At 36.6% G+C, this 15,970-nt stretch overlaps 2 protein-coding genes across 2 annotated transcripts; one reads left to right on the top strand and one right to left on the bottom strand.

The window, feature by feature from the left end:
* The first annotated feature begins 7,088 nt into the window (after positions 1-7,088).
* Positions 7,089-8,187, top strand: LOC137749275 (protein VASCULATURE COMPLEXITY AND CONNECTIVITY-like). Its single transcript, XM_068489378.1, has 3 exons — positions 7,089-7,306; positions 7,532-7,737; positions 7,915-8,187. Exons 1-3 carry the CDS (start codon positions 7,208-7,210, stop codon positions 8,090-8,092), a joined length of 483 nt encoding a protein of 160 aa, XP_068345479.1. The 5' UTR covers positions 7,089-7,207; the 3' UTR covers positions 8,093-8,187.
* A 362-nt stretch (positions 8,188-8,549) lies between these two features.
* On the bottom strand, positions 8,550-11,814 carry LOC137709450 (probable terpene synthase 9). The gene is made up of 7 exons (XM_068448539.1): positions 11,557-11,814; positions 11,172-11,454; positions 10,687-11,071; positions 10,090-10,308; positions 9,819-9,957; positions 9,292-9,543; positions 8,550-8,895 (listed from the first exon to the last, which is right to left on the bottom strand). Exons 1-7 carry the CDS (start codon positions 11,812-11,814, stop codon positions 8,593-8,595), a joined length of 1,839 nt encoding a protein of 612 aa, XP_068304640.1. The 3' UTR covers positions 8,550-8,592.
* Between the last annotated feature and the right edge of the window lie 4,156 nt (positions 11,815-15,970).

The following is a 15,970-nucleotide window of genomic DNA, read 5'->3' as shown; positions in this document are numbered from 1 at the left end:
TTTCACTTTTCTTCTGTCCCAAGTTACTTGCAGCAATTTTATTCTCTAACGACGGGCCCTATGCTCACAATCCAATCGCCACGCGTTTTATCAAGGAAATTTGATAAAACGATTTTTTTTCACTTACGTTCTGAAAAATGATTTTTGCATTCCTGTAATTCATTTCTCTTTTACAATCGTTTGCTGGTTTCTATCTCTTAAGTTGGACAATGACGTCATTGTTGTTAGGTTGTCTAAGGTGTAGGCTTACTAGTACTTTTTATAGTCTTTTAATTATTCCTGCTCAATAAACTTCTGCTCGCCACGTCACGAGTTCTTTTAATTAACCTGTCGGGACTACCACGGGCAATGTTCAAGCCTTCTCGGGAAATGCTCAAAACCTGCTGCGCCATTGAATTTCGAGCAAAAATTTTAGTAAAAATTAACCGATGTTTTTTTAGCGTAGTTGATAGTTTAATTTATATTTTGCTAATTATTTTTTACGGTGAATTAATTCAACTTTGAATCGTCCGTAATTATGATTTTGATGTGAGAAATTGAAAATGAAGGGTTCGAGTGGAGAAATTTTTGGGTGTTCCGGGTACACCAAAAAAATTTGGTGTACCCTCACTCATAATGGTGGACCCTACCCTCACTTTTTTTTCAATAAAATAATAAAATCAAATTTTAATGAGTGTGGGTACACCAAATTTTTTTGGTGTACCCGGAACACCTAAAAATTTTCCGTTCGAGTGCCCTTAACTTCAAAACAAGACATATTAATTGTTGACTGTGTTTGAAAAAAAAAAAATTAATAAAACCCACGCCCAACATCATCCCGTACGCTAATCAGGTATTGTCTCCATAAAATCCCCAAACTACCCCTGTCCTTTTCGCTCCCAAAGCAAAACAAATGCCCCTCGCGCCCTCTCGTTTCCCTCGCTGGCAAAATGTCCGTACTCTCCCACGTAGAAATGGAAACGAAACGCGAATGATGAGAGAGAGACAGCAGACGCAGCATGCTCTGTGTGCTCTGTGTACGGACCCTGACCTCACCAGCCGCCTTACTGCATGATCGCCACTCCCCGGGAGCCACGTGTCCATCCCCACCGCCTTCCTCGAAACGTCCCTCTGATCATATATACATTCTCCCTCATATTCTCACAATCGCACAGGAACACTGTTGAGAGGACAGAGAGAAATGGATGAGACTGAGAGAGAGCTGCGTAGGGCAATTCTGTCATTGTCGGGCAGAGCTGACGGAGGTGGAGAGAAGGACACTGCTTGTGTCACTACTGGTTGGGATGAGGAGGAGGCCACCTTCAACGCCATCATGTCCTCCGGCATCACCTTCCAGCCCTTCCTCCCCATCACCGCCTCCGCGTCCGCCGCTCACCACCACCAAAACCCAATGCTGCCGTCATCCCCGTCTCTAAAACCCCTACCCTACTCCAATTTCGCTCAAGACACCCTCACTAATGTTAGCCCCGCCACCGCCGCCGCCTCGGACTGCTCCCATATCCCGAGGTTGGCTAAACACGAACCCATTTCCAGCTACCAGGACTACTTCCCAACCCCAACATTTTACGATTACCCACCTGATCTCAACTTGCTGCCCAACACCCATTTCTCTCCTCCTCCGCCGCGTCATCTCCAGCACCACGACTGTGAATCCAACGACTACTCCTCCATCTTCCAGCACTTGCCAGATCTCCTTCCTCTCGACCCATCTAACTATTTCCCATGTTCTTCATCTTCCTCATCATCCTACAAACGCCCCCGATTCGTCGACTCTCATCACTTCTGCTACCCGTCAGCTTCTTTCGCCGCCGCCGTCGCCGCCCAACATGTCCATCCTTATCCTCCTCTACCCCATTTCAACAACACCACTCTGTTCCCACCTCTTAACAACAACTATGGCTTCCGACCCTCCTCTTCTTCTCAATCTTCATCACACGCCAACGCTCCTACTCCCCCTCCCCCTCCTCCTCCGGCTCCCCAGGTTAAAACTAAGAGAAGGATTACAACCCCATCCCCGTCCCTACCCGGCAGTGCTCTCGCTCGCGAGCGGAGGCAGAGGCTGAGCGACAAGACTCGCTGCCTGCAGAAGCTCCTCCCCTGGGACAAGAAAATGGATTCCGCCACCACTTACGGAGAGGCCTACAAGTACATCCAGTTCCTCCAGGCTCAGCTCTCCGCCCTCCAAACCATGCCTGTCCTCACTCCGCCCACCACTTCCATTGGTACCAGTAGCGGCCGCGTCGGCGGCGAGCTGGAGAGGCTGAGCCGCAACCAGCTTCTGCAGGTTCTGCTCAACTCCCCTTCTGCTCAGACCGTCATGTACTCCCGCGGCTGCTGTGTGTTTTCGGTGGAGCAGTTGGATCAAATCAGCCGCCGATTCAGCCGCAAAATGGGGTCCTCCACCGCCTCCAAATCATCTCCACCGTCCTCATAGTTCCATTGATTATCATTCTCTCCTACTAAGTAAAACCATCTCCACTAATCATGGTTACTGCTGCTTAATATTGGGTTATCTGCGTCTAATCACCTTGATTTCTGAAGTTGGTTTTTTTTTTTTTTAATTTAGTCTGATTTGTCTCTTACCTTTTTTGATGAAATTAGTCAGAGTTTTGGTCAGTGAGTCACTCCTTTTGGAACAGATTGCTGGTTGGAATTAAGGCCATTATAATACAAATTGGGTTTTTTTTTTTTTTTTTTTAAACGATTACGGTTAAATCATGTTAATATTTTATATTAATTTTTTTTATAAAAAAAGAAAAATAAAATAGAAAATATGAGAGAAAATGACGGAAAAATGAGGAAAGAGAATTTTAGTTCATTATAATATTAGGAGAGAAAGTGACAGTTAACCATAGCTATAGCCTATATCTAGAGACGGGAAACAGAGAACACCAATGAAAAAAGTACTTTAATATTGTAATTTGGGAAATTTACAGTTTGGAAGAAGAACCAGTTGCTTTATTTTCTTGCTATTATGTGGTCGCACAAATCCAATCACGTGACGTCGTTAGTGAAGATTTTTTTATCTAATAATCACGTCCTAATCACTTAGTACTATGGTTTAATAGTATTCTTTTTTATTTGTAAGTGAGAGGAATTATGATCGATTATTTACAAAGGTAAATTTGAACCACATTATTACTAGCTTATTATGAGATTTAACTTACTCCCCTAACCCCTTAATACAATGGTGGAGCCAAGAATTTACAACGATGGGGGTAAAAAAATAGCTTTCAAAATTGATCATACTTCCATTTATAATTGTCCACGACGTGTTTCATATTTTGGAAACGTTGTATCACACCATCATTATCAATAGAATCAATATTATTCTCAATATATACAACTAAACTATCACTCAACCATTCATCACCCATCCTATTGCATTGTGGATTCTTCACAATATTCATCACCAAAAAACTCTTTCAACGGAAGTGTCGCAACGAGTAAAATTATTGCTAATTTCACTAGTAAGTACACCAAGGGGTACGTACTGTCTAGACTTGGCATTTGTGTCGTACTTTTCGTGTTCTTATCGTTTTCGTGACATAGCTGATATTTTAACGAGTCGTGTCGTGTGGCATCAGTTAAAGTAAGCACCCGAAATTGACCTGTTAAATAAATATTTTAAATCAATAAATAATGAAAATGAAAAACATAATACTAAATTAGTATATGCATATTATATTGTCACATATATATTACTTCAAAACATAAAAATAAAAAAATAAAGATAAATAAAAAAATAAAAAAAAACATTTGTCTTTCAAGGATTACATACTCCAAAAATAGAGCCTAATGAAACAAACATTAGTACATTACTGCAAAATATCAAATGTTCAAGGATATGCAAAATAAAAGGACTTGTGTTTCAAGGTTGAGGAACCTTACATGTTTATATATGCTTTCATATTTTTCAGACTAGTACATTAATGATCATGAATTTATTTATTTTGAACTCCCTTAAAAATACTATTCATGAAGGTTTGTATGGTTTTAAAAATTCGAATGACAATATACCGAGGCTCAAAGCCAAAGGATACGATCACAAGCTTTTGCATATTTTTTCACATTTTTTGCACTTGTAAATTAATTATTATAATTTTGTAATGTGTTTGGTATTTTTTAATTACTTGCTATTTTTACTTTTAATGCGAATTATAATTTTTTTTAATCTCACTCTTTGCCTGTAGTATAAAATAAAAATAAATAAAACTTAAATTTTTTAATTTTTAATTTTATATAGAATAATAATACAATAATACATATTTAATATATAATATATACATATACTGTGACATCCCACATCGCCCAGGGGAGTGATCCTTAAATGTATATTCTCATCCCTACCTAGCACAAGGCATTTTGGGAGCTCACTGGCTTCGGGTTCCGTAGGAACTCTAAAGTTAAGCGAGAAGGGGGCTAGAGCACTCCCAGGATGGGTGACCCACTGGGAAGTTGCTCGTGAGTTCCCAAAAACAAAACCGTGAGGGCGTGGTCGGGGCCCAAAGCGGACAATATCGTGCTACGGTAGTGGAGCGGGCCCGGGAAGTGGTGCTGCCCGGGCCGGGATGTGACAATTTGGTATCAGAGCCTAACCCTGGCCGCGTGTGTGCCGACGAGGACGTCGGGCCCCTAAGGGGGGTGGATTGTGACATCCCACATCGCCCAGGGGAGTGATCCTTAAATGTATATTCCCATCCCTACCTAGCACGAGGCCTTTTGGGAACTCACTGGCTTCGGGTTCCGTAGGAACTCCGAAGTTAAGCGAGAAAGGGGCTAGAGCACTCCCAGGATAGGTGATCCACTGGGAAGTTGCTCGTGAGTTCCCAAAAACAAAACCGTGAGGGCGTGGTCGGGGCCTAAAGCGGACAATATCGTGCTACGGTAATGGAGCGGGCCCGGGAAGTGGTGCCGCCCGGGTGGGGATGTGACATATACACTATGGCTATTGTATTTTATAGTAATTTTTGTAGTTTAGAAACATGAAATCATCAAAATAACTTTTTCTTAACCAGTCGAATAGGGTTACCCGTGTGTCACCTTCGTGTAAACCTGTTAATGATCCATTATTAACGAGTTCTTCTCGTGTGAGCAGATGACGACCCAATTAGTTATCGTGTTGACCTGAAACCTGTTATTTTCATGTCGTGTTAACTGGTTGTGTAAGAAATTGCTAGGTCTATGTCTATCCCTCTTTGTCTTCACCAACTTTTGTGAAAGACTACTAATTCCTTTTAACACAGAAAATTCATTGTGCAAACACATTTTAGAAATATTATTTTTAAGTTCATCTTTAAGAAGTATGAGCTCGATGTCTGGATAAAATTGAGCAAGACGAACTAACTCAACCACATAATATAAGTTTGATCAGATTAACAGCCACTGACTCAACCAAAACTATAAGCCAAAAATTTAAAAATAAATAAAAACCTAATTCGGCTCTTTTAGTGTTCAGTGTTCGAGGCTTGACTAATGGAACTAAGTTAATGAACTAATGGAAAATTACGTCCAATGTCCAATGGAATTTGGAATTAACTAATAGAAAATTATGGATATTCTATAATATTTCATCCGTTACTACTTATATACAATATTCGATGCCCAATATTTCATCTGATGTTGCTTGGAGCTATATGGGTCAGAAAAATTTTCAAATGGATAAATTTAAACCTACCGGGGTCAAGGGATGCCAATGCCCCCGCATTGGCTTTGATAGTGCCTTAATATAAATAATATCATTTGTTCAAAAAAAAAAAAAAAAAAATCACGTCCTATGAATACCCACAAAAAATTGGAGAGACCATTGAAGTGTAAGGTCCATCAGGTCTGGGTCCAGATGAATATGAAAGTAGGCCCAAGAAGACCCAAAGAGTCTCTATCCTGTAGGTCATGAATTTGCAGAATTGAGTGGATCGTAAAGACCCATATACACACACCTGCAGAGCCCAACTATTCCTGATTCAAATTCAATTGCTTCTTCCTATCCTAAAATGGAATAATCCCCTACCGACCTAAAATGAAAGGGAATACCCCCCAATTTCAGAAAAGTTAAGGGTCACTATAGAGGATATGAACATGAATGTCCTAAAATTTAGGATTTGTGTCAAAATACTTGGAGTATTTTTACTGCCTTTCTATAGAGAATATGAATATGAATGTCCTAATTCGACAGAAAAGAAAAAAAAAAAAAAAAAAGAATATGGTGAATGTCCTAAAATTATTAATGGAAAATAATTTTTGCACTCAGACGTCTCATTTCATTTCTAATTTTTATTAAGCTATTGGATTGAATCAATTCAATGAAGATTAATGAAAAGAGAAATGATAAACGCATCAGTTTTCCTCTCTCACACACCCTTGTTTAATTTTGTCTTTTATTTGTGTTTGTTTTATTCAATCCACTGAATAGAAATAAAGAGGGGCTTTTGAGAGGCTAAAAAGGGTAATGCTAGAGAGATCAAAATTTTAAACTAAGTTTGTAAACTAAATGATTTATCACTAATAGAAAATAAGCACGTTAATCAACGCTTAAATAATAATACAATCATTAACATCCACATCATTTGGTTTATAAAATTTGATTTAGAAATTTGGTCTCCCTAGCATTATTACCCTACTAAAAAAAGTGTGTGAGAATTAGCTCCCTAATAGATACAAAAATAAAAAGAAAAGTGTAGACTGAAAAAATGAAAGAATGAAAATCACTATCTGAGAATATATTGGATGACCAAGCAATTATTGGTATATAGGAGGGCATATTAATTATTGGTGACTAGCCAAATTGTCAATGGTTCCAAAATCTCCTTTGTTGTTAAAACTTAAAAGTCAAAAAGGTTCCGAAATTACACAGAGATTCACCTTGTGGCATATGTGGGGGAGGTGAAAGATGCTGAGGCACGCCCCTCTATGAGCTGGTTTATGCCCTACTTTTCTTGCTCCCCCATCAAAGGTATCCACGACCCAAGAAAAAAGAAGGGAAGCAAGTACCTAAAGCAAATTAAAGCTCTCACTGTGTAAACAAAGGAAGCTTTTTAGCCACTTATCCCACCTCATTTGAAATCCTTGCTTGCACACATACTTTCCTCTCTAGTCTATCCCCTTTCATACTTATTCCCCTTGCTCTTTCTTCCCATTAATATTTCTCCCACACATCTCATCCTTCTAAAATCTCAGCACAGCAGAGAGAGAGAGAGAGAGAGAGAGAATGGTTAAGATAGGAGGGTTTTTGGTCTGCCTCTTGATCGTGGTGATGGACATTGTAGCCGGGATTCTTGGCATCGAAGCGGAACTCGAACAAAACAAGGTACACATAGCCTCCAATTTTTTTATACAAGCAATAATGAGAAAGGAGAGTAGTCAAAAACAAGATCTCGGTTGCGCATGAGTGAATGCTTTCAATTAGTTGAACTATAAACCTCTTGCCATATAGCGTCACTTTTAAAGTTCGTTTTGAGCACTACACTCACAATTTTAGGGAATGTTTAATTTCAAATATTTTGTTCATGTATAATATTGTTGCTTGCAACAGGTGAAACACTTGAGACTCTGGATTTTTGAGTGCAGAGAACCAAGCCATGAAGCATTCAAGCTAGGGTTAGCTGCAGCCGGACTTTTGGTTCTTGCACATGTTGTTGCCAACTTACTTGGTGGATGCAATTGCATTTGTTCTCAGGATGAACTCCAAAAGGCTCCTCCTAACAAGCAACTCTCAATGGCATGCCTCGTCTTCACTTGGTACATGTCTATAATCAATGATTAGGTTAATTGCTTAAGAGTTATTTGATAATCATTTCGTTTTCAGTAATTTCAATTTGTTTAGATACCAAAAATTAAAATTAAAATTAATTGTTAATTTTTGTGTTCTTAATATATATATATATATATATATATATGGGCGTCATTGATGATCAGGATTATTTTGGCCGTTGGATTGTCCATGCTGGTGATAGGGACTTGGTCAAACCACAAGTCAAGAGCTTCATGTGGCTTCACACACCACCATTTTCTGTCGATTGGAGGCATCTTGTGTTTTGTTCATGGGCTGTTTTGTGTAGCTTATTACATATCTACCACCGCCTCGACTGTCTAATAGTTTAATTAGTTTCACTCAGCCATGATACAAGGATTGTTGCCTTGTTCCTTTGCTAAATTCATCCCTTTCATGCTACGTCATGTCTCCCGACTCGGAAACCCTTTACTACTCTTTCGATACGAGACAATAGTAGTACTAATCTTTCTTTTACTCCCTTGATTAATTTAATACAATGTGCTAATCTTTCTTTTTTATTGATTAATTTAATACAAGGAATGAATCATTTAATAATTGTTTTGTGTCTTATGTTGACTTGGTCTTTGGATTGAAGACCTTTTAATTTTTACCAAAAATGTTCTCTTTGATGTTATATCAGTTTTTGTAATAAAACGATTATCGTTTTGCTTTAAAAAAATTAAAGTGGAGATTGCACGTTTGATATCACTACACATAATGGTAGTGAGAACTTAGAACCATAAGATTAGCTCAACATCAATACACAAAACACGTGAACTTACCAAATAATTATTTATATTGCATCATTTAATCTTTGTCACTTAATTGTGAGTGATGATAGGGATAGGATTAGAAATTAAAGAGATTAAACGATCTTTGGTGACCCCATTTGAAGTTCCAATACCGTCTCCATGTTGGAAAATAGAGTGAGCAGTCCGAGCCATATTCAGTGACAGTTTTACAATTGATTTTGGTATAGCAGTTTTTGAACTCTCCTCATTAATCTTCTTCCACGAATAGCAGATCAATTCGTTTATGTAGTCCTGCGCTTCTTCTTCAGATGCGCCTCTTTCTTTCATGCAGCACTCAACAGATTTTGCCACATCACCTCTCTCACTCTCAGCCTTAGTTAATTCCAAGAAAAAAATAAAAATAAAAATCTAATTATCATATTTTCCATTTGATAACCATTTTAATTTTAATTTTTATTAAAAAATGGGTTTTGATTTTCACACATCCTTAACTACTTTTCCCGCACTTCTCCCTATTTTTTAATACTTAATTGGTATCCTACTATTTAATCTTTCATATATACCCTTCATACTTTTTTATGGTAATTAATGAAAGATTAAATAGGGAGGGGTATATATGGAAGATTAAATAGTAGGATACCAATTAAGTATTAAAAAATATGAAGGGGTGTGGAAAAAGTAGTTAAGGATGTGTGAAAATCACAAACCTAAAAAATATAGAACTATCAAACAACTCACATATAGATGATATAACACGTGTATATTTACCTTGGAAGTGCCCAAATCATCGCTAAGCCGAGTCATTAGAGATGACCAATATATTATTTGAGAGCCATGCTTAAAGGAGTCAAGTGAGGTTTTTGTTATGTTGCGTCCTTGCAACAACAAATAAGCATGGAGGGCTGCTCCAGGACCACCCACCGAAGTCCATGCATTCTTTAAGTACTCTTCTAGGGTTGGTGTGTATCCACAGTAAAACCATCGTGCCTCTACCAGATATGAATTACAAAGATTTACCCACTGCAAGCGCAAGCGCGCACACAAAATAGTAAATAAATCATAAATTAAGAAAATAGGAAATATAGAATAACAGAGCCAATATCTTTATGTTGTAATTTGCATGCTGCTAATTTATTATTGCCAAACGTGCCCTAGTTATCCTACACGCTCTAGTCAAGTGTTTTTGTTTAGTTAGCAACAAAGAGCTACAAGTCTAACATTGTTAGAGACGACCTCCAGTACAAAAAGGATGTTCTTAACCAATTAACTCAGCTACAGTTTCTGTTGTTAGTTACCTCTTTCTTAATATAGGGGAGGACGCTTAAACCATTGTTTTTAAATACGTTATCAGTTACTTCATTCCCAAAGTTGAGCAAGGCTGTATAAATTGGCTTCATGTACTCGGGAAGCTCCTCCTTGTCCTCCATATTCCACCTGTATTAAACAAGAAAAAATAAATCAGAGGAACAAAAAACCAAATCACACGTTATACATATATAATTGCATCTATTAAGTACTTTTTTTTACCAAGATAAATTACATCTTAGTGCTTAATTAATGACTTACCTATGTACTGCATCTGTAAACAGCTCAAGTTCATCCAAAAATCCATAAACATCGTACATGTCATCAATTACTGTTAATATGCAAACGAATTTGGTGAGGCCAATCCTGCAATTCGAGAATTGGGGCTCATAATTGATTCCCATTGCCCACAAATAGTTCTCCATCAATCTGTCTCTCGAAAAATTTGCCTTATGTTCAAAATCCAAATCCGTCCACCACCTGCATTTGTTGAATATATAGTCTTAATTAGTCTAATTTAACTAAACACCTGCATCAATGTAAAAACTGAGCATTGTAACGTAAGATTGTAATTAAGCAGAACATTGAAAAAAAATGGCAGGGGCGAACCTACGTTAAGTGTGCTATATATGTGGTCGTTTATTTTACCAACATGTGTGGATATGAGGTCGCGGTATATATAAGCGTTATTTATGTGGTTGTTATCTTGCCGACATGTTTGGATGAGGTTGCATTATATATATTATATAAGCATGCAGGACCCAACCTAAAAGTAAGTAGGACAAACCCTGTCCTCCACCATGTGTGAAAATAAAATCAAATTGCAAAAAAATAGAAAACAAAGTTCACATTTCTTGCCTTGATAGCTCCTTTATCTCCCTCTGATATACTGATTGGACAAGATTATAATCCAATTTGGCTAATTCAAGCAAATCGATGTTCCTAGAATCATCCTTTTGGTATATATCAATGAAACTTCGAGCTTCTATCCTCGGCATCCTCCAATGTAAGGGGGTTTCCATTGATTGCTGAACTAGTTGCTTCAATAAACCATCTTTACCCTCTAATGTTCCCAATAATTGTCTCAACCTTTTGGCACTAAAACTTTTGGCTTCCTCCAAAACATGCTCTTCCCCAAGCATACCAAGGTGTGAGGCTTCATACAAGCTCAAAAGTCCTTCAATGTCCTTGCTTAAGCTATCCTCAAATCTTCCGTTTCCAGCTCTAAACTTGTTAAACACATCTGCTCAATCATTTTGTCACCATAACTCACAATTAATTAAGTGCCGCTTCGAAAACATTTAATACTAAATGTGAGCAACAAAATAATTTATGTGCTTTACCTGGACTAATAGGGATGCCATGTTCCCGTAATATCCGAAACTGCAAGGCAACGGTGTGAAGATCACTTGATGTACTGGCAGTACTGGAAGAACCAAGGCTAGTTAGAACTGCTTCGATTTCTTTTTCGAAATGATAGGCCACTCCCAATCGCTGCATTGAGTCGATAAGCTTTAACATTGATAAAGTGCTAGTAGTGCCTTGAGTACTACTAGTTGATACTGCCAGCAACGTTTCAGTAACGTTCTGCTTTAGACGCTCCAATCGCGTCCCATGCAATTCATACTGCGCAAGGATGAAAACAAATAAGCCAACAAAATAAATGATCAAGATGTGTTCATGTATGAATGAGTCATGACAACTTGCAAACGATCGAAGTATACGTACCGTGTAATGAGTGGTGAATGAGTCGATGAGTTTGGAATCCCAAACGGTAGGATGGTATTGAGCGAATCGCCGTCGCACTGCCGGAGGATTACTGATAACCTTCGATGATGGTGATGAGTTTATTGATAAATAAAGGAAGGAGGGTTGTTTTCCTACTGTTCTTTGAAGCAGAACTTTTGGAAGATGGATTAATCTTTGATACCTACTGTTAGTTGAGACCAAAGAGGGAGAGAGCGAGGAGAATGTTGTAAGTGCCATATTTGTTATAATTTAAGATTGACTGTTCGTACTCACTAGTGCTCAATGCTTGTATATATAAGCAAGTTTTACTTTCTTTTTTTTTTTTTGCGAGTTCCGTTCTTTGGGAAAAAAGAAGATGAATCTTTTTTCCTTTTTTATTTTTTTTAAGTTTTTTGTGTTTTAGTATTTAAATATTTTTAATTCATTATGACAATAGTTAATTAAACTTGTGGAAACTAGTTATGTGACACATCAACACATAACATAATTTTTGATAGAATTATGACGGAAGGACCACATTGATTTGTGATCATCATTAACTTTCAACCACTATATTAATCGATTTCAATTTTAGAGACCATATTGATGGTGCGGGTCAGTTTCAAGGACAACTTGTGATAAAAAAACCTTATTTACAAATTTGATTTGTCGTTTGTCATTTTAAACAATTAAAAGAAAATAAATAAAGGTGACAGCAAGTCATCTTGCACATTTCAACTTGAGAATTTTTAATTTAAACATTTTGATTCCAAATTTAAGATGCTTTGTCCTTGTTTAAAAATTTGATTTGTCGTTTGTCATTTTAAACGATTAAAAGAAAGTAAACAAAGGTGACTCCAACTTGGGTTATTTTAACTTTGAGAGTTTTTAATTTAAACATTTTGATTCAAAATATAAGATGCTTCGACCATTAAATTGTCTTTTAAAGAAAAATTGTCTTATAAAACTTTTCAAGTGAAACACATTTTGGTATATTAATGTTGGATGATTTTATTCGAACCTAATCTAACCTAATTATTTATTCTACACCCAATAGTACTTTTTGTGTATCTTATATTTACAAATTTGTCTAAAAAAATATTGGGTGTAGAGAGAAAATTGTTAAATTACCTACCACCGAACCCAAACCCAATCGGAAAAATGAAATATTACAGTTTCGGCGTTCTTCTTCCCTTATTCTCCTGCGTCAAACTCACCTCCTCCCAATCCGACCTTTTGATGAATGTGCAAAATGCTACAAACAAATTCTTGCACGAACATGTCATGGGATTCCTTCATAGGCAAGGTATCCAATTACACCATGGTCCATAGACTGTAGATATATAGAATTTCATAAAAACCGAAAAACAACCCAACCTGAAGAGGGATGAAGAGAAAAGAGCAGTGGTCACTACGTCATGGGAGCCACCATTGGCAGCTGGTTGGGTCGTCGGAAATCGAAAAGAGGGATGGTGGGAGAACGATAAAAAGTAAAAAGAAGAGGAAGGAGGAGAACGATAAAAAGAAGTGGAAGGGAATTGTTGCTTTCAATCAACGATGTTGCATAAGTCTCCCCGGAGCTTGGATTGGATTCGTCGGAGCAAACGGAGGGGTTGTGATGTTAATGCCGGTAGCCGGATTTTGAATTTTAGTTTGTTTTTCTTATTTAATTTAAGGATAAAATTGTGATTTGGTAAACAAAATTTTTAAGTTGGGTTTAGAGATAAGATTGATGGGTTCGTATAAATTTTCCTTAAATGTTTCATTAGTTTGGTCTTCTTCCTTAAAATATAGATTATATACATGAATGATGACTTTTCTTTTGTTAAAGGATGATTTTTGTAATCATAATGTTTATAATGTGTCGATGAAACGTTGATATATTTTGCTATTGATGTATTATCTATCAATATTAGCGATGCGAACACTATATTAATGGTATATTAAAAAGAACGAATTTCTTGTACATAGAAAAACTTTCTTTAACTTTGAAGGTGTGAAATGGCTCAACTTTATAATTTGTTAAATTTTTGTATTTCTTTGATTTTTTTTCCTCGTAATTTTGGAATTAGTTTTTGTATAATCTTTGTTTTTTTTTATACAAACATTTTGATGTAAAAAAAAAGTTTATATTTTTGAGTTTTTTATGGATAAGTGAAAAATTGATGGGTATTTATAGAGTTTTGGAGAAGTTCTGGTATTAAATCTGATTTAGATTAATTAGTAATATTATTTTGACTGTTAGATTTAAATGTGAGTTGTTAGATTTTTTTATTACTGTTAAAATTGATTAAATTGGATTGAGCCATTAGATTAAAAAAAAGATGTAGCAGGGCATGTGCATAATTCAGGAGGTGTAGCAGGGCATGTGCATAATTCAGGAGGTGTAGCATCCAAAAGTGACAACCGAAAGTGACAACCGAAAGTGACAACGGCTTGTGCATCTCAACCGTAAAAAATAGGCTTGCTTTGAGCCCACCCGCACTGAATCTTTCTATTATGTTTCTTCTTACCTGCGCGCCCACCACTCCCCATTCGGAGATATTTTGGACCAAAAACTCGGGTTTTACCCATACACGTCCCACTCAAATTTATATCTATTGAATTTTGTAAATGGTATATTCATCATAAGACAATCAGGTACAAGAGATAACAATATATATGTGCTAGAGGGAAGAAAACAAGACTACCTATCTCTCCTTGATTTACGTCTAAAGCTAACAAAAAATAACAAATAAGACACATCCCTTGAATTAAGGGAATTGACAAGACAAATTGAGGAAATTGAAAACAAGAGACACATCCCTTGAATTAAGGGAATTGACAACACTATCTATCACCCTAAAATCATTTGTACGGTGAACATGCAACCTAACCTAACCCTAGTTGCCATTCTTTCTTCCAATAATATCCAAACGACTTGCACTTGCATGCACGACACAATTTCGAAATAACAAAACGATCAAAATCACGAGTTAACGAAATTGTGGAAATTTCTTATTGTTATTATGGCAGAGGTATCCAATGTCAACATCTCCTATGGAATTAAGCATGGAAGAAAACAAAACTGAAGTCTGCATATTGGACCAAAAAACAAAAGCCTTGTTAGTTTTCCTTTGAATGAGAGTTTTAACGAAACACTTCCGATACTGTTTACTTTTAACGAAAAATGACATTTTAATTTTCTTGTTATTATTCACTTACACATTGATTTGTCCTTTTTCATTAAAACTAAAAGCTTTTTAGAACTTTTCGTTAGTTTTCCTCTGAATTTCTTCCAAACCCCCATCTAACTCATGATTAATGTATGCTCCCTCGCGTTGTTTGTGTGGATGTGAGGAATGTCCTACTTAGAGAGATTTTTTTTTTTAAGAGGTGATGTTAGGAAGGCCAAATTTTTAAATCAAATGATGTGTTGGTGGATGATTCGATTATTAATTAAATGTTTTTTACAAACGATATTATTGATGAGTCTATTTTGTACTATATATTATTCCCTATTCTTGGTATATTTTGGTTATTATTTTAATGTTTTGTTATGTATTTCCAATATAGGACATGCAGACTTGTTCGGAGCATAAAGTGATCAAACGGTGGAATTTTTGAATCATTCTAATTGGAGCGGCTTCGTGAGTCTGTCAAGAAGGGTGTATTAAAATTTCATAATTTTATCCCGAAGTATTTGATCGTGGCGAATTAATTTATGGCCAGCATGCAGTGTTGGTAGATTGATTGGGTTACAAAGTTTGTTTGCAACTTTTGGGCTGGAAAATGATGGATTTTGGACTTGGGTTCTTTTTGGAACTTGAAAAGGAGGTCCTAATCTTCAATTTGATTCGTTTTGGGCCTGTTTTATAGCCCTGAAGGTCTAGAAACGTGGATTCTCCTTTGTTAGACAGATTTCCTAGTCAGAATAGGAATGTAATTTTTAGTTATCCTTTTATTATCTTATTTCCTAGTTTTTAGAAAACCTTTCTATGAGGGTTTTAATTGGGAGTAGTATAAATAAGGCTTTTTAGCCATTAGGGTTCTCTACGGAGCATAGAGAGAACTTAGCAGAGCTTTGGACAATTTCAGACTTTTTATCCACAATGTGTTTTCAATCTTTTTCTAGTTAATGATATTTTCTTTAATTTTTATTATGAGTATGCGTAACTAATTCCTTTTGCAAGGGTTGGGCTATGAGCCATAGCGTTAATATGTGATTTTATTAATTTGCTTATGAATGGATGTATGCTTGCTTTGAATTATTAATCAATGTGATTAAACTATCTATATATTTTAATGATTGATCACCATTAGGATATTTAGACAAGTAATTTGATGCAATTTATGTTGGAACTTCACCCTGAAATTGAGGAGGGCTTCTTGTGATTAGTTGTTGTAAGTTCACTTAAGGCAAACATCACGCTCT

The sequence above is a fragment of the Pyrus communis genome, chromosome 11 (assembly GCF_963583255.1).
Source record: "Pyrus communis chromosome 11, drPyrComm1.1, whole genome shotgun sequence".
NCBI classification, from domain to species: Eukaryota; Viridiplantae; Streptophyta; class Magnoliopsida; order Rosales; family Rosaceae; genus Pyrus; species Pyrus communis.
This window is presented reverse-complemented; position numbering and strand designations above follow the sequence as displayed.

Excerpts from the sequence above, each read along its gene's own strand:
- LOC137749275 (XM_068489378.1), top strand. The coding sequence starts at position 7,208 with ATGGTTAAGATAGGAGGGTTTTTGGTCTGCCTCTTGATCGTGGTGATG. Across the intron at positions 7,307-7,531 it reads CGGAACTCGAACAAAACAAG|GTGAAACACTTGAGACTCTG; the intron begins GTACACATAGCC and ends TGCTTGCAACAG. Across the intron at positions 7,738-7,914 it reads GCATGCCTCGTCTTCACTTG|GATTATTTTGGCCGTTGGAT; the intron begins GTACATGTCTAT and ends ATTGATGATCAG.
- LOC137709450 (XM_068448539.1), bottom strand. The coding sequence starts at position 11,814 with ATGGCACTTACAACATTCTCCTCGCTCTCTCCCTCTTTGGTCTCAACT. Across the intron at positions 10,309-10,686 it reads GAGATAAAGGAGCTATCAAG|GTGGTGGACGGATTTGGATT; the intron begins GCAAGAAATGTG and ends CAACAAATGCAG. Across the intron at positions 9,958-10,089 it reads TTTACAGATGCAGTACATAG|GTGGAATATGGAGGACAAGG; the intron begins GTAAGTCATTAA and ends TGTTTAATACAG.